Source organism: Sebastes fasciatus, chromosome 18, assembly GCF_043250625.1.
Source record: "Sebastes fasciatus isolate fSebFas1 chromosome 18, fSebFas1.pri, whole genome shotgun sequence".
Taxonomy (NCBI): Eukaryota; Metazoa; Chordata; class Actinopteri; order Perciformes; family Sebastidae; genus Sebastes; species Sebastes fasciatus.
In genome coordinates, this window is record NC_133812.1 from 25,437,120 (window position 1) to 25,465,102 (window position 27,983).

At 38.8% G+C, this 27,983-nt stretch overlaps 2 protein-coding genes and 1 long non-coding RNA gene across 6 annotated transcripts in view; 1 reads left to right on the forward strand and 2 right to left on the reverse strand.

The window, feature by feature from the left end:
* Window positions 1-665: 665 nt before the first annotated feature.
* On the reverse strand, window positions 666-19,157 carry mia3 (MIA SH3 domain ER export factor 3). Of its 4 annotated transcripts, none has more exons than XM_074615247.1 (28): window positions 18,695-19,157; window positions 15,708-15,841; window positions 15,523-15,609; window positions 13,347-15,414; window positions 12,348-12,683; window positions 11,707-11,864; window positions 8,167-8,298; window positions 7,910-7,931; window positions 7,732-7,820; window positions 7,536-7,613; window positions 7,286-7,396; window positions 7,130-7,201; window positions 6,927-7,031; window positions 6,690-6,812; window positions 6,511-6,598; window positions 6,320-6,384; window positions 6,134-6,224; window positions 5,878-6,016; window positions 5,563-5,725; window positions 5,435-5,470; window positions 5,234-5,301; window positions 4,482-4,567; window positions 4,131-4,244; window positions 3,429-3,491; window positions 3,296-3,342; window positions 3,109-3,177; window positions 1,535-1,955; window positions 666-1,428 (listed from the first exon to the last, which is right to left on the reverse strand). In XM_074615247.1, the coding sequence occupies exons 1-28, from the start codon at window positions 18,816-18,818 to the stop codon at window positions 1,181-1,183; spliced, it is 5,337 nt and encodes a 1,778-aa protein (XP_074471348.1). In that variant the 5' UTR covers window positions 18,819-19,157; the 3' UTR covers window positions 666-1,180. The 4 variants fall into 4 exon arrangements, with proteins under 4 accessions (XP_074471348.1, XP_074471350.1, XP_074471351.1 ...); XM_074615249.1 differs by having other exon boundaries at window positions 6,550-6,598; window positions 18,695-19,156; XM_074615250.1 differs by lacking the exon at window positions 3,109-3,177 and having other exon boundaries at window positions 18,695-19,155.
* A 1,324-nt stretch (window positions 19,158-20,481) lies between these two features.
* The window catches only part of LOC141755936 (uncharacterized), a 117,592-nt gene continuing 110,090 nt past the window's right edge, over window positions 20,482-27,983 (reverse strand). Inside the window, exon 4 of the long non-coding RNA XR_012591373.1 lies at window positions 20,482-20,876. This is a non-coding gene — a long non-coding RNA (uncharacterized LOC141755936). The remainder of the gene's footprint in view (window positions 20,877-27,983) is intronic.
* Window positions 20,889-27,553, forward strand: taf1a (TATA box binding protein (TBP)-associated factor, RNA polymerase I, A). Its single transcript, XM_074615283.1, has 11 exons — window positions 20,889-21,056; window positions 22,108-22,296; window positions 22,790-22,953; window positions 23,180-23,293; window positions 23,388-23,589; window positions 23,854-23,975; window positions 24,255-24,413; window positions 24,607-24,673; window positions 24,888-25,011; window positions 25,125-25,279; window positions 26,668-27,553. Exons 2-11 carry the CDS (start codon window positions 22,170-22,172, stop codon window positions 26,718-26,720), a joined length of 1,287 nt encoding a protein of 428 aa, XP_074471384.1. The 5' UTR covers window positions 20,889-21,056; window positions 22,108-22,169; the 3' UTR covers window positions 26,721-27,553.

The following is a 27,983-nucleotide window of genomic DNA, read 5'->3' on the forward strand; positions in this document are numbered from 1 at the left end:
ATCCACAGAGCCTTTTTGAACGGTGCCAAAGAAAAGTATGGCTTTTCCTGAAAAAAAAATATGATTTTAAATTAGGTATTTTAATATTTTTTGGCGGGTCCAAAATGAATTGTTTTGTTTATCTCTCAGGAAGATATCTGACGTTTGGTTCCCACTTCTAACACGGCTCCTGAGCCAACAGTATAACAACGTTGGTATCTGTAGGTCGTCAGTTAGTGTGGAAAAAACTAAGTGCCTGGCAACGACTTGTTGTGAAGTAAATGCAATGGAACGGAGGGAGAATGAGACATCTAGTGGCTGAATTATCAATAGCACCTTTAAGTAAGGATGACATCATCTTCAAAAAGAGCTGTGACTTCTGTTTTTCATGCTCTCCAAAAGGATTTCTAAGTCAGTTAAAAACCAAAATAAATGGACAGAAAAGATGAATTATTAATGAAATGTTACCAGTGTCACTCCACACACTAAGCTGGATATGGTACATGCAGTTTTTGGATAAGTTAACATGTCAACTAACTTTTAATGAACATGAACTAAAAGTAATGTCTGTGTCTTTTTCAAAATAAAGCAAACACCTTAAGACACATGTTAAAGAGTATATAGAGCCTGCATAAAATACATCCACTGTGAGGGAGCGGTAACCAGTTAGTAAGATAACACCGACAGCTTTTACATTCATTTATTATTAAAAGTTCTACCAACATAGTAAAATAAGTTATACATCTGGCCATCAAATTACACATTTTGCTTTACAGTCGGCTCTAAAGCAACAGCTTTGGGAAATTATGGTATTCCTGAAATGCTAGAAGCTCCTTTTTCTCCTTTTTTAAAAATAATTTCCACAGGAAATGACATTTAAAAAATTGCCCCTTAAAAATCATTGCTATATATTTATATATTTTAAAAGATCAACAAAAATGAAAATCCTCTGGCGTATAATGAATTATTATTGCACAATAAGCGGTTTAGAAAAGTGGCAACCCTCTCAAGTCATATTGATTTCAGACACATAATTATTGATGTTTTAATTTAAGGACCATGTTTTTTTCTTTTTTTAATAAACATCATTGCAGTTTTTTTATTTTATAGCTGAAATATGAAAATAATCATGACCTTTGTTTTTTGGACTGGATCTGGTTCGGGGTAAATTCAAGTCCTCTTGCCGTAGCTGGTGGCGTCTTTAAGGGTTGACCATCGCTGGCCTCGCTGAGTCCTGAGGGCCCTCCTGCTTCCCATGCAGGTCCTGTCGGGGGCCGGGGTGGGAGTTATGGAGGGCGTCGGGCGGAGCGTGACCGTATGCGTCGCCGTGTGCGGGATGGGGAGGGACGCCTGGAGGCAGGTTCATGGGTGGGCTGGGGCGGTCACGCGGTCCTGGGTAGCGCATGTCATGAGGGACGGGTGGACGTGGTCCCATAGGTCCACGGACACCTAAATACAACAAATGAAAAGGGAAATATCAGAGAAGACACAGTACCAGTAGATCAGTATGTATGGGGTCTCCAGGGGTCCTGACCTGGCAACACTCAGGACGTACCGTGTGGCAGAGGCATCGGTCCGAAGTGATGAGGTGGAGGGGGACGGAAGTGTGGTGGTAGAGGACCCCGAGGATCCATGCCATGTCCAGGGCCCGGCCTGGGGAGGAATGCGTGTCCGTTGGCGGGTCGAGGTCCAAACTCTCCTCCCATTGGTCCAGGCAGCGGCATACCTGGGTGGCCGTTGGCTGGTAGTGGAGGCCCGTGAAGATGAGGCGGTACATTAGGAGGATGAGGACCGTGAGGACCTGGTGGGAGGTGGTAGAGGCCGGGTCGTGGAGGTCTGTAAGGTCCGGGAGGCGGCAGGCGGCCGTGGGGTCCAGGAGGAGGGAGCTGATCGTGGGGTCCGGGGCCGAGTGGAGGTCCTTGGACCATGGGGCCTGGAGAGTCCCTGATTGGAGACGCTAAGAAGGATCCAGGTCCCTGAAAAACACAGATGATAATGAGAAAGAGTAGCGTGCTCAAATGCAGTCACTAGAATTTCACTCGGTCCTGTAAGTGAGTATAAATGGATTAACATTTTTAGTCATGCAGTGAAAAGATCCACAAACCACACATTTTGCAAAAAGTGCATTTAGCCAGGGCTCAAATCACATGACCAGTTACCTCACACCATGATTAATGGATGAAAAATTAAACCACTTTCACAAACACTCAACCTCTGACACACATACTTGCAACTAGGGGTGGGCGATATATCAAATATACTCCATGTAAGCGTCAAAGCTAGTTTATGCGTGTTAAGATCGGAAAAGCGGATGGAAGATGTCAGCCTCCACAACACGAAAAACTAGCCCCCACGTTGTTTTCTGGTATGTGTATATACTAAGCATTATGATAAGAGCGTGTAACAACCGGCTTTAAAATAAAAGCGAACAAGAACTGACTTCAAAATAAAAGTAATCTTTCATTGAATTTGATAGGAAATTTCACATAAATTCAATAAGTCAAGCGAAAGTCAAGTAAAGCGTCTCGAGATCACTTGCTATATAAAAATAAATTGAAATTGAAGTCAGTCAGTCTGTCAATGACAAATAAAACAAAAATAATAAATATTAAATAATAAATAAAATGAGAAAAATTTAATTTTAATTGTGTGAATAAATAGTCTAACTTAATAAGAATACATTTTCAAAGACCAATCTGACTTCAGTATGACAGTAAACCACCTCATAGTGTTCAGATTAGTTTACTAGAATGATCACGCTGGTATGATCATACGCATTAAAGGGTTAAATCAAACAGTTATGTTATTTTAGAGATATATATCGTATATCGCAATATAGCCTAAAAACATCAAGATATTTTCTATAAACCATATCGCCCAGCCCTACCTGCAACATTCACAGAACCAAATATTTTCCAAGACACATTTTAGCTGAAGTTTAGATGAAAAGAATCTCTGCTTCTGTCAGTGCTGTGAGAACAGGTGAAACCAAACACTCAGCCCCAAACGTTAAGTCAGCCCCAGTAAAGCAAAACGCCTTGAATCTCTTCCCAAATCCAGCGTTATGGAAGAGACGGTGGCGTGCTCGCATACGCCTTCACACCCGGACCGGCCAGCCTCTATACTCACTGGCTCTGGGCTGTCTGTGGAGGCCTCAGCCTGTGTCTCTGCTTTTATCTGTGGATCTACTGCCTGTGTCTGTTTTAGAGCAGCAAAGGACATACACATGTAGGTAGGAGCTCTAGGCCTTCATGATGGTAGGTGGGAAGGTAACGTGTACAAAAATGAGTCTGATCTGTGAAAAAAAAAGACTTACAGATGCATCCATGTTGGCGGGCGATGAGCTTCGGGGGCCCATCATGTCTGGAAGAGGAGAAACAGAACCGGGTTGTAAGAAGGTGAAAAGGAAAGGTGAACTCTTTGAAACGCAGAGACTGCAGAAGACGTACCCATCCCAGACATGTGTTTGTTTTCAGCGTAACGGCCGTGTGGGTCTGACGGAGGTCGAGGACCTGAGGGGAGAAGACAAGGAGATGCATTGATGAATGAAATCCTTCAAGACTCCGCCTCTAGCAGTTTTCCAGGGAAGACACAGTTGTAAGAAACAAACAAAAAAAAGAAGAAACAAAGGCAAAGGTTGGTCGTCTCTACTCCACAGTCAGAGGAACGAAGCATTCTGGATGACTTTAAAGCCCCTGAAAACTTGGTTTCAAATTGAATTATCTGTAATTCATGACTAGATAAGCAACGATCAAAGGTAAAATTTGGAAAAACACATCTCTGTATTATTTATTAACAGTTTAACACTTAAAAAATCAGTTAATCTGCTTCATCAGGACTGTTTATGGTTAGGATCTCATTGCTTATACTGAGACGTTTTTAGGGCCTTTAAAGAACAAAAGGTGAAGCATTTCAACAGCAATGCAAAAAGAATACTCCACAAATGGAAATTTGTAAATGATTCAACTAAAAGAAACAAAAACAAGAGCAGGAAAAAACACACAGAACTCAAGAAGGTGAAAGATCTGAAAAGAATAATGAGGTCAGGTGTGCAGGAGGAGGAAGATTTAAGGACAAAAGGTTGCAGCGGAGGGATGACGTCCAACCGTGGCGAGGATTGAAAGGAGGTGAAGTAATCCACCGGGACTCACCATACGGGTCAATTCTTCGCCCCACTGGGGCAGAGGGAGGGCGCCTGGGACCCTCGATCATTATTGGAGGGGACGGTGCTCCCCCACTCACAGGAGAGGGCCCGTATGAATCACCTGTTATGATCAAACCATCCGTTTATAAAAGGAAAAGAAAACAGCTGACAACACTCAATATATATGCAAAGACGAGGTCCTCAGTTCAGGCTCCAAGACAAATGTACGACCACAACAACCTCTTTCTCATGTACATGCAGGATTTTATCAGATAACAGCATCCTCTTCTCAAAGCTCTGAAGGGTGAGAAGTGACCCAAAGGAAAGAAAAGAGCAGAAGGTTGTGCGGCGTGTTTACCTTGGCGAGGGCCAGGAGGTTGTCCAGAGTTCGGTCTGAAGAGAGGAGCGCGGCGCTCATTAAGCTGAGAGGTCAGTACAGCCAGTCTGTTAAAAGAACAAACAAAAACCTTTGGTTAGATGCAAATAAGCTCCATAGGTGGGCAAAATATTGTTTTCATTATTGATTTATCTGCAGGTTATTTTTTCTGAAAATTGTGAAAAAATTCCCAGAGCCCAAGGTGACATCAAGAGCTGCAACAATTAATCAATTAGTTGTAAACTATTAAATTAATCACCAACTATTTTGAGAATTGATTAATTGGTTTTGAGTCATTTTTTAAGAAAAGAAAAAGTCTAATTTCTCTGATTGCAGCTTCTTAAATGTGAATATTTTCTGCTTTCTTCACTCCTTCATGACAGTAAACTGAATATCTTTGAGTTGTGGATGAAACAAAACATTTGAGGACGTCATCTTGGGCTTTGGGAAACATCGATTTTTCACAATTTTCTGACATTATATAGACCAAACAACTAATCGATAAATCCAGAAAATAATCATCTGATTAAACTACAATAAAAATAATCGTTAGTCGCAGCCCTAGTGACATCATCAAGTTGTCCATCGAACAGTCGAGTTACAATGAAATTAAACAAGAGAAAAATAGCAAATCCTCACATTTGAGGAGCTGGAACCACAGAAAAAAAGACCAACAATTAATCAATAATCAAAATACATACAATATATTTGTTAGTAATTCCAGCAACACTTACTTTTCACGGAGCTTTGATGTTTCAAGCTTCTCTTGATTCAGAGCTCGCTCTGCATTACGAGCATTTACCTGGAAACATAACGGAGAATTAGTGTGCAGCTAGAATCTTAATGCCTCTGCTTACTTATTATTATTAATCTTAAACAAGATTAAATATCCATTTATAGCATATTGGAATATGTGAATAAATTGTGCAACATACCCAGTTAGAGTGAGTTTTGTTTTCCTGTTCTTTTATCTAAAACAGAGAGAAATAAAAGTCATTGAATGAGGGTTCAGGTTTCAGTAAGATGTTTCTCAGTAGTTGATCATTTAGAAATGAATAGCTACCTGGTCTTTATAGACTCCCTCCGTCTTCTTCATCTGATCCTCCATCTCATTGATGCGTTGTCGTAAGACTTTAACCTGCCCCTCGGCCTCGACAGCTTTCCCTCCCACCTCAGACAGCTGACTCTCTTTGCTGCGTCGCTCCAACTCTTCCTTTGTTAGTCTCCTGTGAAGCCACAGAAACAACACGGGGGTTCCTCCACTTCTTTTCCATTTCAAAGACGTGTGCTTTTATTCACGAGACCAGATTATGCTAAAACCAGTGTAGCATATTCATATAACAGCAGCTAATAAATTAAATGTTACGGCTTCACTTACTGCTGCAGAGCGTTTTCTTTCTGCTGATACATTTCAACCATGATTTCGTTTTTCTGCTGCAGGATCTTGAACTGGTTTTCAACGTGGCTCTTCTCGTTCTTTAGGGTCCCGATGGCGTGCTCCAGCTCCTGGTGTTGTTCTGTTTCAAAATACAACGGTGTGTTTAGAGAGAGGCAGGAAGAAAGTCATATTGAAAGGCGACACATTTACGCAATTTTGCAAAAAAATGCTTTAATAAGACACATGACCAGCTTACCTTCCAGAGACTTTCTAGTCTTTTCTTCACTCAGTAGTTTTGTCATGAAGCGATCACGCTCTTCTTCGACCACAGTGAGAGTCGTCTGGACCTGCAAACAGATCATGTAAATTACAACACTTTAAAGCAGTTTAACACTTTGAATCACTAGTATTAACATTTGTCTGCCAATTTATACCATCTTACCCGAGAAACATCCATCATCTGTTTGATCCTGTTCTTTATGGATGTTTTCTTGTCTGAAAAAGACGCTGAAAGACCAACAACTACTTAGTATGAAGCTGAACATCGTTGATATGGTGACTGACAACTAATATGTGATGGATTAAAAACTACTGAGTCTATTTTTATTAAATTAGTAACAGAGTTGGACTAACCAGGTGCTACTTCACCATTGGCTAAAAGTTTGGTGTCACCTTTTTGTAAATCACAAGCGTCGAGGTCTGCCAGAAGTTCGGACAACACCTGTCGGGAGACATTTTGATGCAAGTTAAGGTCAAATATGTGCAGCTGATAACCAAGACAATGTGTGACGTAGTGAATAAAAGATCCTGACCTCCACGTTGTGATCTTTGAGTACCACCGAGTCCTCCAGCTCCTTCTGGGACTTTTGATAGACTTTAATCTGCTCGTTCAGCTCCTTGTGTTTGTCCTCCCAGCTCTTTATGGTCGACTTGAGCTGGAAGAATTCAGAGAGAAAGTCAAGAGAGTGCCTCAGGAGAACAAAATGATCCCGTGTCAATTAACTGATGATTTATATATTTCTATCAAAAGACTTCAGTGATCGTCTTACTGTTTTATTTTCTTCTTTTAGTGCTGAATAATCTTTCTGAAGACATTTGTGCTGAACGTTTCGGGCATCTTCGCGAATCTTGGCCTCGTCCAGGAGAACAGCAGTCTGTGTCAAATACATGCAGTCGATAAGAGAAGCTGAAACCACAAACAGCTTTGTATAATCTCGCAATGCAATGCAGAAGATTACGTGAGGACTTGTACCTTAGCGAGAGCTTCCTGAACCTTTTTCCTGCTGAGCTGTAGCTTCTCGTTTGACTTCTCCAATTTCTCAATCTGTTAAAGAAACCGTTGAAAACATCACGAATCTGAGACGACGGCTAATGAAGTAACAGGAAGGAAAAAGTATTAAACAATTACCCTGGAGCCATTTTGCTGAGAGTTTGCCCTCTCGTCTTCGAGTAGTTTTGAATATTTTTTCTTTTCCTCGGCCATGTGTTCATTCCGTGTTTCTGCCGCCAAAACTTTACTCTGTAAAAAGGTAATGAGAGAAACTTCACTGACAGTCCCAAAATAAGAAGCCATTTCACTCGCAAATGACACCCAACATCCATAAGTCATTTACAGAACTAGTAAATACACAAAGACAAAAAGAATCCTTCATTCTTACCTCCAGGTCTTGCATCCTTTTCTTTGTACTGCTAACTGTTTCCTTTGACTGTTTTTGATTTTCTTTCAAGCGTTCAGTCTTAAAAAAAAAAAAAGAAAGCAGAAAAAACATTTGATAAAGTTCAAGAAATAATGAAAAACATATTTTTTTCAAAAGCAGTTCATAGATATTCAATCATATTTTATTTGTAGCTCACCTGTTTCTGGAGTTCAGACATTTTGGCGACAGCATCAGTCTTCTCTTTTTTGAGCGCCAGAATTTGCTCTGTCAGCTTTTTTTCATCCACTGTATCCACAAAAGTGAAACAGAAAGTACACAATCAGTTAGATTTCACACTTTGTAATGTAATGTGATGTAAAAAAGTAAAAACTTACCAAGGTATTCTTTCTTCTTTACCTAAAAATGTAGAGAAGCAATAAGTAAAGATCAGTTTGATGTCTGAACGATCATCCTGTACATGTCGTAATGTAGCTTTATCATGTCAGGAATAGTCTATAAATAGTGATCCAGATAAGTAAAATATCATATAATGTCGATATCAAACCATGGGTTAGTAAGCCGACATTTCAGGACATTTTGATGCATCTTTATAATCAAAACCTAATTTAGCAGCAATAATCACAACACTTACTGCCAACACGGTCCTCCAGAAGAAGAGGGCGAAGGTCACAACTCCAATCAAAGCAGTGATGACAACAGCTTGCCAAGGACAGCCAAACAAGGTTTCCCCCGGCTTCCATTCCTCTGGCAATAATTGAATCACCTGATGGCACAAAAACACAGCCACAATATTGAGGAATGATCAGGGACACGATCAGGAATAATGAGATAAAGCTGGTAGGGCTGCCCTAACTTAGTCGATTAGTCGACTAATCTGTAGTTTTGGTCTTATTCGACTAAGATTTCTTTAGTTGATAAGTACGTTTTTATGCTTTTTTCATGCTGGAGGACTTATTTCTAAGAAACTTATGAGCACATCTCTGGTAAACACAAGATTTAACGTGGTGCTTTTGCGCGATTCTTTGCAGAGAAACTCAGTTTTTCTTTGATCGAAGATGGCCCTAAAAGCTGGTTAAACACATTTCTTGAAGATAGGAGGTCTATGTTTCAAGACATATAATAAATGAGGGGGAATACCCTTGTTGCCCCTTCTTACAATGTGAATCATATTATGACAAGACTAAAAATAGAAACAGGAGGCAAGTAAATATTTGCCAAAGCACGGCGAGACACTCCAGCAAACCTACACTAGGTTAAGCCTCAGAGCAACTTCCAATATTTACACATGTACGGAACACCTCGTCTGAGATACTGTGTGTTCGTTAAATGAACTCTGATGAATAAAAGAAGATCAAGATTATCAGAGAATAACCATACAATAATGACAAAACAAGGCAGTGTCCTAATGACACAAAAACAATAAGGAATTCTTAAGTATTGCACTATTAAAAGGTATAATTGAGAGTATTATAAAGGCTTGCTGTTGCAGTGCTTCATTCACCTGCTACTTCCAGATTCAGACAGAGAATTTACAGCTAAAAGCCAAGCAGGTGTGGTTCATTTTACAATTAAATCAATCATCATAAACTGGTTGTTTGCTGCCAAAAGGCTGACGTACTTCTGAATTGTGTCAGTAGCCATAATTCTAGCACTTCATTAACCTCTACTCATGCCAAGAAGAGCTATGCATATTGCTCCATACCGCAAAGAAACCTTTGAACTGAGCATGTGGCAGTTCAGACAGGAACAAACAAACTCTCTATGACTGTAATCAAAGGCAGGGATTACAATAAATTCACACACTGTATTGCCTGGAAGGATTAACATGTTCTGCTCAGCCAAGTGCATTTTAAAAGTGCACTTTAATAGCAATAAAGCAATACAGAAAACAATATATGAATGACCAATGTGGAAGTTAAATATCGTCTGTCAACATAAAAGAGGCCAGATCAACTGCATAATGTTTGGTGAGTAAATTGAGGAGTAGTTAAAGTGCATCAGCCATTTGCTCATTAACACGTCAGCAAGCCATGATAGCATAATAAATACTTGACATAAGCAGAACTTTTTTTTTACAATGATTATTTTTTTTACTATGATTATTTTATTTGTATATTTGTGTGTATTTATTTATTTATATTTATTTTTGTACACTTGTTATTGTTTTTTTAAGCAGGCCATGATAGCATAATAAATACATTATTTTTACTATGATTAATATATATATTTTTTTACTATGATTATCTATTTTATTTGTATATTTTTGTGTGTATTTATCTATATTTATTTTTGTACACTTGTTGTTGTTGTTTCTCAGCAGGCCATGACAGCATAATAATAAATACTTGACATTAAGATGCTCAAAATGTTCACTCACATGTTGCAGCTCCTTTAGAAAGAACATGTTAAGGTGTTCCGGTTCCATCACAGGTCTGGGTAACGTGTCACTCTCCATGCTGATCTTTAATAACAAGACAGGAACTAGCTAAAGTAGCTTAATGCTAGTTTGACAGCTGTTAGCTTGTTAGCTTGTTAGCCTCAGAGTAAAGCGACGTTAGCCGAGCTGGAGGCTCAAATACGGGCTCAAATTAAACTACAACAAAGCGATTAACAAACTAGATTACTTCGGCAGCATATAATCCAGGTTAGTGCTGTCTTTTTGTGTTAATTATCTGCATTTTCATGGCAGTAATCAGGCCCCCGCCGGTAGTGGTAGTAGAGAGCTCAGCACCGGCTGTGATGAACTTCAGCCTGAACAGCTTCAGTCAACAAGCAGGGGGAGGGCCGTGGGGCGTTCAGGGAGAATAGGACATTTGAGGTTTCCACTGATACAGAGATCACCAGTGTTCACCCTGAGACACCTCATGACCTGCAGGCTGACTAAATGTGAGTGCAGGATGATGCAAGTAAAAATGCTGTAAAATAGACAGATAATAATGCATAATAATGCATACAGTGCACTTTAGACTAAGCTACTTGAGTTACCCTGCACTATACTCATTTTTAACAGTCTGTTCTGCACTGTTTTAATAGTCCCGTATCACAGCTGTTATCCTGCACTATATTCAGTTTTAGCAGTTTTCTTCAATTTCCTTGTATTTATACATCTGGTATATTTTTTAGTACTTTGTACTTTGCACTACTAACTTTTTTACTGCCTTTTTACTAACATGTTTTGCACTATGGAACTGTGATGCTGGAAATTTGAATTTCCCTCGGGATCAATAGTTTCTATCTATCTATCTATCTATCTATCTATCTATCTATCTATCTATCTATCTATCTAGACCTCTAACAATTTATCATTATTTATGCTTATTTATTTTATTTTATTTATGTATTTTTTTTTTTGACTGATTATTTAAAAAAAAAAAATTTGACTATGATTATTTTATTTTATTTTCATATTTGTGTGTATATATTTACGTATTTATATATATATTTTTTGGAGTGCCCGCGGGGTATTGTCATGGGTGGGGGGCGTGTGGGATATCTATCAGTCCAAACGGGTTTGTGCAGTGGATTGTCAGAGTTGTATTAACAAAATTCAGAAAAATAAAGTCTGTTTAAAAAAAAATAAAAATAAATAGGATAGTATGAAAATAAATGTTACCTGTTGCAGAGGCACATCAAAGGCCAGTAAAGTGATACTTGTATTTTAGATTTTGTTTCATTAAAGTGGCGGTAGGGAATATATTTTTGGCATCATTGGGAAAAAAATCCATAATAACCTTTTAGCATATTGTAATTCAAGTGTTCTGAGAGACTTTTGCACCTCCTCATGGCAGTTTTCAGGCTTTAAATAATCTAATCTGTCAGAGCGATCAAGATTTATTGTGTCATTAATTGTTGACGAGACGATGCCACAGGCATAAATGATACTAGCAATCACCTGCTGGCTGCTCTGCTGTATCATAAGTAGACTTCATTCATCAATTTATGATTTCATTATTGCTTGGCATCAAGATTTACCCTGTTGTGTTTGTATTAGCCATGTGATCGAGGTAGGCTTACACGCTGCTGTCTCCCCTTGAACTGAGACGGGCACGCAGCATATGCGCCGCCTTTAAATGGTGTGCAGACTACAACTACTCGGCGCACCGCAGGCCTTCGCTGGTGTGGTAACGGTGCGGACCCAGTATATACAATAGCTAACAATTATCAGACTTACCTCAATAGTCCACTCTGCAATTTTACTCTTGATCATCGAAAGGATGCAGCCCATGTAAACAATCCCAGTTGAGAATAATCCCACTTCTTCTTCTTTTTTTGCTTCTTCTTCTTCTTCTTCGTGAATTTCAGGCACTGGTTCCATGGAGTCCAAAGATCCTGGCGGAACAAAAATGTACCTTTTAGTCAGATTATGTTTCACAGTTTATCATCTCATGCATTCGAAATAGTTAAAGTATCATGTGATTGCCAAACAATTCTCCTAAAACCAGGTGAATCAAAGACAGAACCAAAAAAGACTTTTACAGACTTTAACATAATGAAATTCCAGTGCAGTGGACTGATTTGCTGTCCTCAAAAATTAACTTTTTAACCTAATTGTGTTATATTTTATTATAACCCAAGTCCAAAGTGCTAAAAACAGCTTTACATTTTCTGTTTATGCCACAAATAGAGAGGAGATTTGAATAGAAATGTCAAATTTAAAGGTGAGGGCTTGGCAAGTGTTCTTCAAATCTAAGGAAACACCTCCACAAGTGAGCAACTGTTTCTAGGTTTAACAAACTTGCATGCTGGAGAAATAACATTTTGTAGACACGAAAGATCAATTAACTTAATAAAAATGTTGTTTAGTTTACCAACCTGAGGGCGATGGCTCAACCTCGACACCGAGGCCCATGTCTAAGGGAGTTTCCAGGGTGGCTTGAGGGAGCTTCTGAATCTCGTCTGATGCGCTGAAGCTCGGCTGATTGTCTTTGTTCTTATTAAAGTGTCCGCCATCCTCCTCCACGCTGACGTCCGGTCCGCTGGGCACCTCGTCCAAAACCACCTCGTCCAAAACCACCAGCTCTTCTTTAGTCTCTGCTGGTGTTTCCTCATGATCTGTTACTGTGAGGTTGTCGTCGCTCTCGGCCTCAGGGACGCTGTTGTCCTCTTCAACAATGTGGGGCGTTACATCTGTTACAATTAATTTGCGTCCTACAACAAAACACACAGCAATTAGGGATTAGTGAAGGAGGTCATTTTCCAGTTTCTGGTAAGAAAGGATTACAGCCTTGGTAGGAGATTTTTGGTTGTTTTTCTGCACTTGCTAACAACTCTGGTTTCCATCAAACCTATTTGATCTAGTGACGGCAGGTGTGGTCTGTGGCTTTCTCAGGAGTATTTGTTTAGTAGGAGGTCAGTATGACTCTCTTTAATGGAAGAGAAAAAATTTAAATGCAAGGTGAGCAGAGCTAGGGGCCGGTACCATCATCAACTGGAGTGAAACTACTTCAAATGTGTATTTGAACTCTACACTACATGACATCTGTAAGAGAAATTCCATCACAAATTGTCAATTGAGACGTGTTTCAATGTCAGGTGTGAACTGCAAGGCCTTTTCACTGAATGAAGACACAATCTGGATCTATCTAGAAACAAGATACTCGTCTGAGAGGGGCCTGAAAGGGCAATTCAGGGCTTCATGTCCGCTGTGCCACGGTATCAAATTCTGCATTCACTTTATCTGTGGATCATAAGCTGGTGCAATACCCTGGAGTTGTGTGTGAAAGGCCAGAATCACAGGTTAAAACAGGTAAAACCTGACTCTACAAATCACAGACCAGATACTCAAAGTAAAATAATAAAGAGCAAACCTACCTTTGTCAATATCTGATGCTTTTTCTGTAGCCAGAGGCGTGCTGTCGCTGGCTGTTGAATACTTCTGTCGCAGGCTGAATGCAAGCTCCTGGAAGTCATCCAGTATTTCAGTCTCCTCGTCCAGACTGCTTGTGTCTGTATGTTGCTCATCATCATGTTTTGTGCTCCGGCTATCCAGCAGTTTCTCAATCTCGTCCAGGATGGTGTTCTCAGAGGCTTCCAGGATGCCCTCGAGCGCGGTTTCAATGTCTTGCGTGGTACCTGTTTGCGAGCGACGGGTAGCCTGCAGTTCTATGTCCAAGTCGGAGAACATGGCCTCCACTTTGAAGAGATTCCCGAGGCCCAGGAGCTTTTGGACTTGCTCCATTTTCTCCGCTGTGAAGTGGTCTCGAAGAAGAGTCAGTCTCAGCACGCTGTCGCTGTATTCTGGCTCCGGAGGCGATGCAGCGGGCGGAGCCGTCTCAGGCGAGGGTTCGTCGGACTCTGTGCTGTCCGATTGTGAGAAAGAAAGTGCATTTTCATCTTCAAGTAGTCCTTCTTTCTCCTCCTCTTTCTGTTCCTCTTCCTCTTCTTTCCCCTCCTCTGTCAGATGTTCCTCGTGAATCTCCGGTTCCTCCACAGATAATTCAGGTTGACTGTTATTAATATCTAAATCTGTCACTAAATGGTCATTTATCTGATAAGGTGGGCTGTCATCTACTGTCTTTTCATCATCTTTCACGTCTGATTGTATCTCCTCAGTGAACGGGTCCTCATGTGTTTCAATACCGGCTAGTTCTTGATCTGTCGCCGTTTTGTTTTCGTCCAATTCATTGTCCAAATCCTCGCTCTGCTCTGTTGCAACACTACTGTCATTATTGTCCTCTAAATCTTCGGAAACCCACCCCTCTTCATCTTCTTCTTCATCTTCTTCTTCATCTTCTTCTTCTTCTTCTTCTTCTTTGTGCTCAATGGGTTCATCTGTTGTTTTAATATCTGAGTTTTGAGCAGAAGTATCATCCTGTGATACCGGATCCACTGATATCGTTCTTGCTTCTGTTTGACGGTGTACCGGCTCATCAGTTGGTTTTAAAGTTTCCTCGAAAGCGCCCTCAGGTCCGACCACTTCGCCATCATCAACCAAGGCTGGCTCTATGTTCTCCGGCTCTTTTGGTGATTCTACCGATAGCGGTTCTTCTTCTACGGCATTCTTTACTTCCTGAGGGTTTTTTGAAGCAGCTTCCTCCGCGTCCTCGTCATCGTCGTCTTCCTCTGAGCTCAAATCTTGTGCTGTCCTCTCTCCCCCGGTTACGACTGAAAAAACAGCATCTCCCAACGATGTCCACATGTTCTTCTCCTCTGCAGCCTCTGGTTTAACATCAGGAGCTGCTTGAGGACTTTCATCAGATGCTGGAGTGTTCACGGTTTCTTCAGAGAAAGTCAGCAACGGAGTCTCTGCTTTAACATCAATGTCTTCTACGGGGTGATTCTCCACATGTTCGCTTTCCTCCTCCTCATACGGGGTAACATTCTTAGTGATTTCATCTTCGGTGGTGACGACAGCATCGAAAGTTGTTCCAAGGGTCGTTTCTAACTTGGGGATTTGCGCCCCTTCGGAAATCGAGACTGGTTCGTTTTCTGGAACATCTTTGGACGCAGATTCCTCTTCAGATTTTGCGGGTGTATCTTTGGTTTCAATCCTTTCTGACACACTTTCATGAACGGACTCTACTGCGTCTGCTGCAGCTCTTTTAGTGGCATCTAGTGTAGCTGCTGCATCAGACTCTACGTCTTTTCTAGAAGGCGATTCAGTTGCCACGTCAAGTTCAGGTAAAGAGGCACTTGGATCGTCTGGCACTTCATGAAGATCCTCAGAGTTATTATCATGATGCTCAATTTGTTCTTCACTGTCGGTTGCCTCTTCTGCTGATGGCTGTGTTTCTTTCTGCGCGTCCTCTGACACTTGGATTTGGTCATATGTTCCCGTGTTTTCACCATAATTCTCCTTCAGTGAAGAGCCTAACAGTGAATCTATGTCATAATTGTCAAACTTGTCAAATCCAGTGTCAAAACAGACGAAATCTGTTTCCTGAAAAGAAGACGAAAAATTTTAATTACAAAAAACATGCATGGGTATTTGCAGGGGCTGTTATGTTGATAGTTTGAAAGCGCCATCGTATTTTAGATATTTTCATACCTCTGCATTAACTTCTATTTCTTTTTCAGTATAGACGTGGTTAACTGCAAGAACGTCGTTTGGGAAATAGCCAAAGTGACTTCCAACCTATTGAAAAACACAAAGAGAGAACATTATAACTGCGTAGCAAAACCTAGATGTTATCCAGTTTTGATTAAATATTAACCAGGATATACTGTACGTACGCTTCCGGCCCACATGTCGGTCCTTCTGCCTGACAGTTTGTAGTATACATAGATAGTTTCTGATTTCTTGACCGTCAGGAACCGACAGTCTGGTCCCGAGAAATCTTTGATAGCTTTTCCTCGACACAAAAGCACTGTGAAAGAAGTAGAATGAAGAATTAGAAATTGTTTCAAAGAGGTAAGCTTCATCAGTATGTTATTTTTCACATAGGGCTCTTTCAACAATGCAAAATACTGACAGACTACTCTCCCAAGATGCATCCAGACAAAAACAAATTATCCATTATTTTTGGACTCATAATACCATAGGTTTACTATGGTCTTAACTGATTGTTTGTCAAAATGATTGTCAGGTTATGTTCTGTCAATCTAACCTTTTTCAGCTCTATTGCTCTTTTCACAAAACCTAAACCACAAAAAGGAGCAAAATGGCCAACAAGCAATGAGTTTTACTCTCTGAATTGTGTGTATAACGTGCCACTGTTGGTATTAAAGGTCCCATATTGTAAAAAGTGAGATTTCCATGTCTTTTATATTATAAAGCAGATTCAAGTGCTTTAAAAATACTGTTAAAATATCAAAACGCTCAATATACGGAGAAATACACACAGCCCGTATTCAGAAACTGTGCGTTTGAAACAAGCCATCAGCATTTCTGTCCATTTTTTTATGTCACAAATATACAATTATATAGACCATTACACGGTTTTAAACATTCTAAATGTGTCCCAGTTCATTTCCTGTTGCACTGTATGTAAATAACATCAGCTGACAGGAAGTAAACATGGATTCAAGCTGTTACCTAGCAACGCAATTCCGTTGCATTTCTGTTGAAATGCACTAAAATGGAGCGTTTCAGACCGAGGGTAAACACAGGTATATTCAGGCAGATAATATGAGGAAAATAATGTGTTTTTTGAACATTACAGCATGTAAACATGTTCTAGTAGAAACACAAAATACGAGTATGAATCTGAAAATGAGCACGATATGGGACCTTTAAAACCAAAAATATAGTGGTTTTATTCTTCTTGAGGTGTTAGTTTATAACATTTGAGGAGCAAAATCTTGTGGCTCTATTATTGTGTCTAATCTTTACTGTTTTATGACTCAAAACTAGCTTGTTCTCATGATAAGTCGCCAATCATCAATATATTATTATATTTGTTGTTGTTGTGGTTAACATTTTGGTGATATTTTCAGGTAAACATTGTCTATGACAACAACAACAACAGCTGAATGGTACCCTCAGGCTTGACATAATGTACATCTAATTAGCAATGCAAACTGGCGATGTAAAACAGTAACGGTTAGCTAAAATCTTTCAGCTCTATTGCCCTTTTCACAAAACATAAAACACAAAATGAGACTGAAACTAACTAAACTAAAAGGAGATGGCAAACAAGTAAAGTGTTTACTATCTGCATTGTGTGCATAAACATGCCACTGTTGGTATTAAAACCAAAATATCATGGTTTAAGTCTTCTGAAGGTGTAAAGAAACTGATCATCTTGTGCCATTCTTTGTTTTACGTGATAAAGTGTCTAATCTTTACTGTTTTATGACTCAATACTAGCTTCTCCTCATGATAAATCACCAATATATCATATATTATCACCTACACCAGCTTTTTATTGTTGTTGTGGTTAACATTTTGGTGATATTTTAAGGTAAACTTAACAACAACAGCTGAAACAGTACCCTCAGGCTTGGCAATGCGAATTGGGGATGTAAAACAGTAGCGGTTAGTTAACAGTAACGGTTATTTAAATTCTTATCATCTAACGTTAAATTTAAGGAGTTTGCTGGTTAAACTAAGCAAGCTAGAGTAACGTTAGAAGCTAGAGTAACGTTAGTATGTGTTTATTAGTTCATGATAAGAGTATTAAATACTTGACAAATCTCCCTTTAAGGTACATTTTGAACAGATAAAAAATTTATATTATATATATAATATTTTAATCGATTGACAGCCCTAGTTTTATGATTGTTTATCAAAATTGTCTGTCAATCTAACCTTTTTCACAAAACATACAACACAAAATGAAACTGAAACTGGCTAAACTAAAAGGAGATGGCAAACAAGAGTTTTACTATCTGCATTGTGTGCATAACATGCCACTGTTGGTATTAAAACCAAAATATCATGGTTTTAGTCTTCTTGTGGTGTTAGTTTATAATATTTGAGGAACAAATTAACTGATCATCTTGTGCCTTTCTTTGTATGATGTGTTAATGTGTCTAATCTTTACTGTTTTATGATGTTTTGATGATGTTGTGGTTAACATTTTGGTGATATTTTCAGGTAAACATTGTCTATAACAACAACAGCTAAAACAAAACAGTACCCTCAGGCTTGGCAATGCAAACTGGGGATGTAAAACACTAACGGTTAGTTAACACTAACGGTTATTTAAAACAGTAACGGTTATTTAACAGTAACGGTTATTTAACACTAACGGTTATTTAAAACACTAACGGTTATTTAAATTCGAATCATCTAACGTTAAATTTAAAGCTGGTTGAGATAAGCCATCTATAGAAACGTTATTATGTGTTTATTAACATTATCTACATAGAGAGAACAACCAAACCTAATGTGTCTTAACAGCAGAACCAGCAGTTCTTTATTAGATAATGTTAAATACTGTTTTTACCAACATTAGTAAAGCTTTTAGCCCAAAGCCGGCCGGCTAGTGGCTAGTTAGCATTAGCTGCTAACTAGCCACCACCACCACCTCTACCACTGCAGGCCTGAGCTGCCCGGCAACCAGCCAACACTCCGGGCTCCATCTGAACCAACAACACCTCTGAGCTAACAACATGCTAACATTAGCTCGCCCTGATTTCACTGAGCATCACAGCAGCTACTACCGGAGGTTATCCAGGTCACAGATATCGACTGGCAACAGGTCCAGGGAGATAAGGAGCAGGTTTATAGCTGCAGTATCTCTGGATGATGATGAGAGAGTTAAACTATAACTTACTGCTGCACTCCTCATCCGCGCATCTCTTAAAGTCCGAGAACCGTTTTTCCAAGGCTGCCGCCGTGGAGATAAAATTAAATAGAAGTAATAAAAAGCCCTGTCGGTAGAAGTGTTTTGCTGCCATGTTGGCAGTTTTGTGTTGTTGACTGGCTCTGGATGGTGGAGGCGGAGGAGCTGAGCTGGAGCAGCACTGGGAGCTCTCTGGAGGAGCCGACACGTCAGCACATCAGATCCGGCTGGGTGGAGGCTCGGATACTCTCACACAGGATGTGGAGGCTGGGATCGGATCTGGCTGCAGCGTGACACTGAGGGATGAAGCAATCTGAAACAGATGCAAAAGAGGAAACTGCACAAGAAATCAGCAGTGCAGTTTCTTCTGGAAGCATCCAGGAAGGACTTCTACAAAATGCACCAAAAGATTTAAGAGATTGGAAAACCAGGAACTCAGAGGATTAGGACTGGTGCATTGTAGTGCCATTTAATCTTCTACGGTCAGAAAAATAGAATAAAAGACAGAAAAAGGCAGTTTTTCAAGTTTGTAAAGGGTGATAAATGCTCATTGCAAACAGAAAAAACATAACAAAACTGTAACCTAATATGGCAAAGAAAAATCAATATGTGCTGCCAGTCCAATCCAAAAGTTAGTTAAGTAATATCTTAGTTATTGCCAACAATTGTGTTTCAACACCATTGTTGAAACACAATTGTTTCAACACAATGAACCCTATTTGCAAATTTGTTTTTTTTTCGTCACAAACAGACAAAAAAACACAACCAAAAAGTAACATCTACAGACAGACTCACAAACATACCAACCCCACATACAGAATCTGGGATCTGATCTGGCTGCAGAGTGACACTGTGGGAAGCAATCTGAAACAGATGCAAACTGCAGAAATCAGCCTCATCTTGATGTTTTGGTGGTGCAGTTTCTTCTGGAATCATCCAGAAAAGGACATCTACAAAATGCACAAAAGGATTTAAGAGATTGAAAACCAGAAAGATTTCCTCAGAGGATTAGGATTGGTGCTTTGTAGTTCCTCTTTAACCAAATACTGTTTAGCCCTATAGCCAGAGAAATAGAATAAAAGACAGAAAAAAGATAGATAGATAGATAGATAGATAGATAGATAGATAGATAGATAGATAGTAACTTTATTGATCCCGAGGGAAATTCAAGAAAAGAGGCAGTTTTTCCAAATTTGTAAAGAGTGATAAATGCTCATTGCAAACAGAAAAACATAACAAAACTGAATCCTAAAAAAGAAAAATCAATATGTGCTGCCAATCCAAAACTTAGTGAAGCAATATTTTAGCTATTGCCAACAATTTTGGGGGTTTTGAAAATAATAATAAAAGATAATTATCATGTAATTAACAGCCATCATTTACAAAACAATTCAATATGTGATCTATTTAATGTTTGCACACACAATTTCAAGATACTGTAGATATATAGAATACTTTATTAATGGCAATGGGGAAAAACAAACCATAACTAAATAAATAAGAAATAACATTATAAACAAAAAAAACAACAACACAGAAATAACTGTAGACAGGAGGTAAATGGGCTTGTAGCAAACAGAAAAACATAACAAAACTGTAACCTAATATGGAAAAGAAAAATACAATTCTGATTCAACACAATGAACCCTATTGGCAAATTTGGGGTTTTGAAAATAATAAAAGATAATTGTCATGTCATTAACAGCCATCATTAACAAAATCATTCAATGTGTTTAAGATAGATAGATAGATAGATAGATAGATAGATAGATAGATAGATAGATAGATAGATAGAGTACTGTATTAATGCCAAAGGGAAATAGCCAAAACAAACCATAACAAAAAAGCATAATGACACTCAGAGAGGTAAATAAGATATAACATTATAAAAAACATAATTAACTACATTCTTAACTAAATCTTGGCTATTACACATATCAATGTGGAACAAAACTTTAGAACAAAACATATAAATTCAGAAATAATTGTAGTCAAAGGGCCCAATTTCTAAAAAACAAGAATCTTTGCTGACACATCACTTCCCCTCAGGTTGTGTTGGCAAAAGAAGAACAGAAAGAAAACAAGCGAAGAAGAAGAAGCTCTTAGCCCCGCCCTTTCCGGTCACAGCAGCCAATAAGCGTGCAGCTTTTCTCTCTACTTCCTAGCTGCTGTACTGAAAGCACTGAGAGCAGAGTTAACAACATGTGGAAGTCAGTACAAGACACAGCATAATGTTAATTGAACAACAACAACAGAGTCTCTAAGTCTGAATGAGTAATATACTTGTACTAATGTAGCATCAGCACGTTGATTACCTTCAGAAACATCCGAGTAACGTTGCTCTGCTCTGCAGGTAGGAACTGATCCAACTCTGTCTTACTACAGACATTTACTTACTCTACTTCATGTTTGTTTTTACATTTATCCTTTGATATTGCAATATATTGTTATTAATTGTTTTTTATTATTTTATTTTTTATTGACACAACAAACATTAATTACTTCTTTATTGTTTTACTTCAATTGCATGCATGCTCTTTTTAAATATCTATATATTGTAATTTGCTTAATGTATGGTATATATGTATATACATGTTTTTGTTTTTATTTTGTTCTTTTTTTTTTAATTTGTATTTATTATTGAATTGACGCTTTGGCAATATTGTTCACCTGACAGTCATGCCAATAAAGCAAATTGAATTGAATTGAATAAGCTTGCCTCTTCCCACTAAAGAAATACCACATTGATATAGGTATTATACAGTACAGTACTAGTTATTCAAAACTATGCAGAGAAAGCTAACTAGATAGTGAGTTAGTTAGCCTTTAATTACAACAACACATATTCTTTTATATTCTTCTCTTCTACAGTAACACCATTCTCATACAACTGTATATAAATAAAGTTAACCGAAGTCTAAAAGATCCTAAAACAATACTAGCACTGGTGTATTAATGTGTGTCCATCTGTAATGACTACCTGTCTGCTATTACACCTTAATTACAGAGCAATTAGCTCCAGAGCTCAAACAATTAGTCGATTAAGCGATTAGTTGATCGACAGGAAATTAATTGGCACCTATATTTATAATCTCATAATTGTTTAAGTCATCAATTAAAAATGCAAATGCATGTTCCAGCTTCTCAAGCTTCCTTGTCTAACATTATAGTAAATTTAATATATTTGGGATTTAGATTGTCGGTCAGACCAAAAAAGCAATTTGAAGACTTTGACTTTTCATTGTTTCATGATGTTTTATAGGACAAACGATTAATCGATGAATCAACAAAATAATCAGAAGATTAATCAATAGTTTAAATAATTGTTCAGACATGATTTATGACACTTAGCAATCTTAATGTCCTGTAAGTTGCCTGCTGACACAATTTTCTTCTCCTTGCAGGACGTCATACACTGAGCATCAGAGCAAGTGATAGAAGGCAGCTGTCTTACCCGAGTCTAAGTATGGAAGACTGGCAAAGAGAACTGGGGCCTGAAGACTTAGAGGATGATAACGTTTCCTCAGACGACAACTCTTCAAAAGGAGGGAAAAAAGCAAAGCTCCCTCTGGTTCATCCCATCATGTACGCAGGTGAGTTGTTCTCTTTCCAATAATTAATCTAATAGAGTTAGACTGATATATGGGCCAATATTAACTTATTGCAGATATATCGTCATCAGTGTATATGTTGGCTGATAAATAACAAAAAAAATCAATTACAGAAACTCCAAATATATGTAAGAGATGTAATTAAGAAACAATCTGTCATTACATAAATTGTTACCAGAAACACTGAGAAGTTTATTTTACAACTGAAAAATCTTCCATGCAATTAAGTCACAATTCTTTAGTAAAACAAATTTATAGGATCTTAAAGGAAATGTTTGTTTCTGTTATGGATTTCTGAAAAACGAATTATTGGCCAATATATCATTATACAGACTTTTTACATTCTCGAATATCAATATTGGTATCAGCCTCAAAAATCCAGTATTGGTCGAGCTATAGAACCCATAATAATGTTTATGATAAATGCATTCATGTCATTAAGTAATACGTTTTTAAAAAAAAAAATGATTTTAAGAGACACCAAGGGAAACTGGGTTTCACCGGAGTACCAGAGTCTGTCTGGAGCTGATCAGAGAAGCTCTGCTGCATCAGAGATGGCAAGAGGCAGCAGAATATATGGCATGTTACCCACAAATGTTAGAAGACCCAAACAGTGGCAAAGGTCAGGATTATAAGGAGGTAAGTTTGGTTTTGTCTGTTTTTGTGTCATGCAGACTGTTCCCAGTCTAGAACATAAATTACTACAAATAATACTACTCTCCCAAGTTTCCACAAAAGCCCTGTTTCGAAAAACACAACTTCATGCTTCTACAGTCATGCAGACAAATAAATTAGCAAAGAAAACAGAGTATATTCATAAATCAAGTATCAGTTATGTAAAGTCTTTTTGCAATTTCTCCCCCAGCTTATTTGGAGAATCAGCACTGAGATCCTTCACCATCACCCCAACTCAAAGCTGGAGGACTACAACAACATCTATGAACGAATGAAACACTCCGGAGTGAGACATTACCTGATGGTATGTTAGCTAGTAGCTCTGACTGCACAGTGTTAACTCTTTGTTTTACATTACTGAAAGACATTTGAGACCTGTTGTTCGTTTGCTTCTCTAGATCTGTCTGGAACATTCATTCCACCTGATGCTTAACGGTCACATCCAGGATGCGAAGCGTCAGCTGTCTGCCGCTGAGAGTTGGAGGTACGGGAAGGAGTCAGCAGCTCAGAATCAGAAGACCAAACTGATCCACGCCTACAAGAGTTTACTGGATTATATCATCTGGTGTGACAAAAAGTTCACACACTCCAACGACACTGGTAAGGTGATACACAGCTCAACACCCAAAGCATCTATTATTTACTTGTGTCAGTTATGCAGATATGATGCAGGCTCTTGTGTGATGTCACACTGACACCTACAGGTCACAGCCAGGAACTACTTTGGTAAAAAAAAAAAAATGAGCTGAAGAGGTGATCAGATTGTAGGAAACATATTTGTGTGTACAACTTTTACACTAAATGCCCTCTGGTGTGTTTAGTGTTTGAAAAAATCCGTTGTGTAAACTCATCCTATTGTTTCAGAGTATGCCGACTCTGCTGACAACCAAGAAATGCACAACTACTTCAGACAGGCGTCTGTGAATCTAAAGGAGATTTTGAAAAATCCTGGCGTCTGGGATCCCTTCTTACTGAGTTACATTGAGGTAAGAACTGATATAGGCAAATATTGATTTTCTTAGGTGGGCATTTCTTTTAGGGGTCTTAAATACACTTTGCTTCTGTGCCTCCTGTCTGCTTCTCCAAAGTATTTTTCTTAGCAAAAATGTAAAAGAAATTCACAGCTCTTGAAAAAACCTACTCTATGTTTTGATACTACCAGTCTGTTTCATGCTCTTGCTTTAAGAAATAAACTTTATTTTTTTATTTTCCATTGTTAAATTTCAGTCCCTACTTCCTGTGTAACCGTTGTTTTATTTTGTTAGATGCTGGAGTTCTACGAGGATCACGAGGAGGCTTTGAAAGTCCTGAATGATTACGCATATGACAGCAGTTTCCCACCCAATCCCAACGCACACGTCTACCTGTACCAGTACTTAAAGAGGAACGATGCTTCAGAGAAGAAACTGATGAAAGTATTGAAGGTATAATTGCATATTAAAAGCACTGCATTTATACTGATATTATAAACAGAGATATGAAACTGTAATGATCCTTGTGACACTGCGTACAAATTACGTTATATTCACTTTGTTAAACTACAACTTGTGCCTTACAATTATTAGATTTACAGTTGTGTCTAATGTATCCTTAAAACTTAACTTCCTTATGCCGTAGGTCCTCCATGTTTTAGTCCCAAGCCACGAGTTGATGTTGGAGTACAGCTCTCTCCTGCTTCAGTCAGGTAAAAGCTGATTATAAATGAATGTTCCCAGTCTTACCAGATAATGAATGAGTCACAGAATTAAAGTGAATCAAATTCAAACATCAAGAGGTGCATTGTTTTGATATACAAATGTTTTTTATAGGGTCTATTATTAAAATGTGTCCTATTTTGTCTCCTAATAACATTTTCTCTGTTCCATAACTATCCATTATTGATGTGTTTTGTTTTCCAGAGAAAAAAAGTGACATGCAGAAAGCTTTAGGAGTCGTTCTGGAAATGCTGGACTTCGCCTGCTGGAGGAGCAACCTGGACGCGTGGAGGCTTTTAAAGGCCGTTATTCAAAAACTACAGTTACAGTACGAAGAAAATGTTTGAAAAATTGGAAGCTCTATTTTTGAGAGACTGCAGTTTTTTTTTTTTTTTACATGTCACTAAAACAGTTGTTCTGTGTGTTTGTGTATTAAAACAGAGAAGACTGGAGGGATGTTATCTCTGAAAAAATGGCGGAAAGAAAAGGCTGGTGGCCGGCGCTGCACTTCACCAGCTTCCACGCCAGTAAAGACTCCGAGGAGAACCCAGAGCTCAAGGAAGTGAAGGCATCGCTGACAAAACTCCTCTGCCCGGGTAAGTAGGTGTACGTGTGCATGAAATCCCTTCCTGGAGGTTTTGTTTACTGTCATTACCGTGGATGTTATGCCAATCCTGAATGTTACCTGTAATTATAGAGACACTCAACATTGGCCAAGAAATACAAATGTTCGGCTAACGGTAAAGTTCTCACTGATCTATAATAATCTGTGATTATTTTGAAAGTTTTATTCGGATATCTGACCACAGTTACAGACTGAGACACCCGTTATTGAAGCAAATATACATCAAATGTTACCCCTCTTTAGGTCTCAATATGCTCCTCAATGTATAGGACTTCTGATTTTAGTGCAACTGGCGACTGCTAGTGGTAGAATCAAGAAAGGCATCGTAGCAGACATCACTGCTTCTGAATAATTTGAAAACCCTGGGAGTTTTAATGTTACAGTCATTTTCACAATCACCGCCAAGTCACAAGATGTTTACCTCTCGTAGGAAACGTGACTTTGAGGTTAGCATTTTACTGTTTAAGGAAACCCTGAATTTACATGTAAAAAGAAAACTCCATGTTTCTCGTGTGCACTGGGAACATTTTAAATGACAAGGTTTTCTAAGCAAATATTTTACAGATGACACGCAGGTCAGTATTTTTGAAGAAGTTGCTGATGGTAAATGTAGTCCACTGAAGAAATAAATTCATCACTGTGTGCTATGTTGACCGAGAAAGCTGATTTCTCCTGCTGCAGAGCCGTGGGCTGGCGGTGCCTACATGTACCAGGATGCATTGTGGCGAGTTCGCTACGTCTGATAAATAAACAAAATAAACTCACAAAATGTCAATGAAGGAAATATTCTGACACCTAAACAGAAAAATACAACCGTACACCTTCTGAATTCAAGTTTCTCTCTTACACCCAACTAAGACAGGATTAACTGTTGACTCATCGTAAAACACACTTCATCCAAACTGGACAGAAACAAAATAAAACTAAACGAAAACAACAACTAGCAACTCTGGTTTGGACGAAATAAAGCCTGAATTCACTGAGTAAGAAACTGTTCACGCTCTACACGCTGTACAACGACATCAAATTACGTCACTTGAAGAAGGAAGAACAACAGAGTTTGCAGCTGCGCTTCAAAGACACAGAGAGCATCAGAACTGCGTTTTTTTTTATTTTCACACTATATCTCCTAACTCAGATAAATAGAAATAAGGTTGAAAATCGGTGAATTTTCCCTTCTAAAAACGTTGATTTGATAATGAGGTAGTGAGATCCATACCGGTGCTAATAGCAGCATACGTCCTCTGTTGCACCATTGCTAGTCTGACACTCAGCTGGTCTGAAAACAGTTGAATTCTAAATTATATTTGCACATATACATGAAAATATCTTTATGTATTAATGTTTTTCTTCTTACAGACCTCACACTCAAGTACACAGCTGGACCGGTGACCAGTGGAGAGAGAACATGAGAGAAGAACTCAAAGAGAAAATCAATCAATCACGAACTGAGCTGAGAAACAACTGAAAAACCTCGACAAAGGCGTCCTGATGAAGAACCAGAGTCTTCATACATGCACATTTTTTCAATATGAAGATATCTTTTCTTTTGTGATAAAATATTTTTTTAACTCAAGGTTCACATGACCTTCCATATTTTCGTATTTCTTTTAGTTCATTGTGCCTTGAGATTTTTTTCTTCTCCATTATAAAGGCCCAGGCTCCGTCGCCCACTACGTGGAGCTGTTGTTCTGTATTTTCGCGCTGCGTATCTGGAGGGTATGACCATCTAATTTTGGAGTGCAGCTCTGAATGTCAGTGTTCATGTTGGTTTTGTGGTTTCTGTAAACATTTTAATGGAAGTCTCATTCTGACCTCAGCCGACCTTTGACCTCTGTACGGAGGGGCTTTAAGGTCACCAGTGTGTGTACACCACACACAGCCTGAGGGATCTTCTCTCCGTCAAGTCATGTCAGAATAATCAACAGAGCTTTCAGCAACATAATGTGCATATATTTATTAATAAGTGGGACAGATTATTGACAGGTGGTTGCTGCTAATAGCGTCAGTATGAGTCCTTTTCCCTTCAAGGGTGTATTTTGCACACCCGCAGTATATGCAGCGCTGTCAGTCTTGATTTCCACGAAGAGGCTTGTATATATTTTGATCTATCTCTGTAAAAAAAAAGCAGATTTTTGTATGCTTTTCTAATGACAGGATCCCGGCCTTCAGACGCTGTGCTTTACTCTCCTTTAAAGACCCAACCATGAAATAAAGTCTTGCATCCAGCAGCAGGCCAATTTAATAAGTGAAAGTGTTTGTAATGATTCTGTTTCGGCTTGCCACAATGTTGGCCATGCAGCAACTCAGTGAGCCGTACTCTGTGTGTGTGTGTGTGTGTGTGTGTGTGTGTGTTGCTTTGCAGTCATTACATAAACCAAAGCCCAGAGCACTTGCCCGACCACAGGAGCAGCTGCAGAAGGGATCTGGGAATACATAACACATGTCGTTTGAAAATTCAAAACTCGGGGAGCAGTGAAGAGGATGGAGTTAGGAGCTGGTCACTGCTTTGGATCGTGTCCTGGTTCTGACCTTTTTAAAGCATTTCTTCTTTTCTTTTTTTTTTCTGGGGCTTTGAATTTTTTAATCATGTACACAGATGCTCACAGTCGTTGCACTGCTGGGGGTTTAGCTTCTTCTTCAAGGGCACCTTGACAGTTTAAAGATTATTTTTT

Coding starts and splice junctions, on each gene's coding strand:
- mia3 (XM_074615247.1), bottom strand. CDS start 18,818: ATGGCAGCAAAACACTTCTACCGACAGGGCTTTTTATTACTTCTATTT. Junction 15,415..15,522: donor AAATAGAAGTTAATGCAGAG/GTATGAAAATAT, acceptor TCTTCTTTTCAG/GAAACAGATTTCGTCTGTTT. Junction 11,865..12,347: donor GGTTGAGCCATCGCCCTCAG/GTTGGTAAACTA, acceptor TTGTTCCGCCAG/GATCTTTGGACTCCATGGAA.
- taf1a (XM_074615283.1), top strand. CDS start 22,170: ATGGAAGACTGGCAAAGAGAACTGGGGCCTGAAGACTTAGAGGATGAT. Junction 22,954..23,179: donor AAGGTCAGGATTATAAGGAG/GTAAGTTTGGTT, acceptor TTTCTCCCCCAG/CTTATTTGGAGAATCAGCAC. Junction 24,414..24,606: donor AACTGATGAAAGTATTGAAG/GTATAATTGCAT, acceptor CTTATGCCGTAG/GTCCTCCATGTTTTAGTCCC.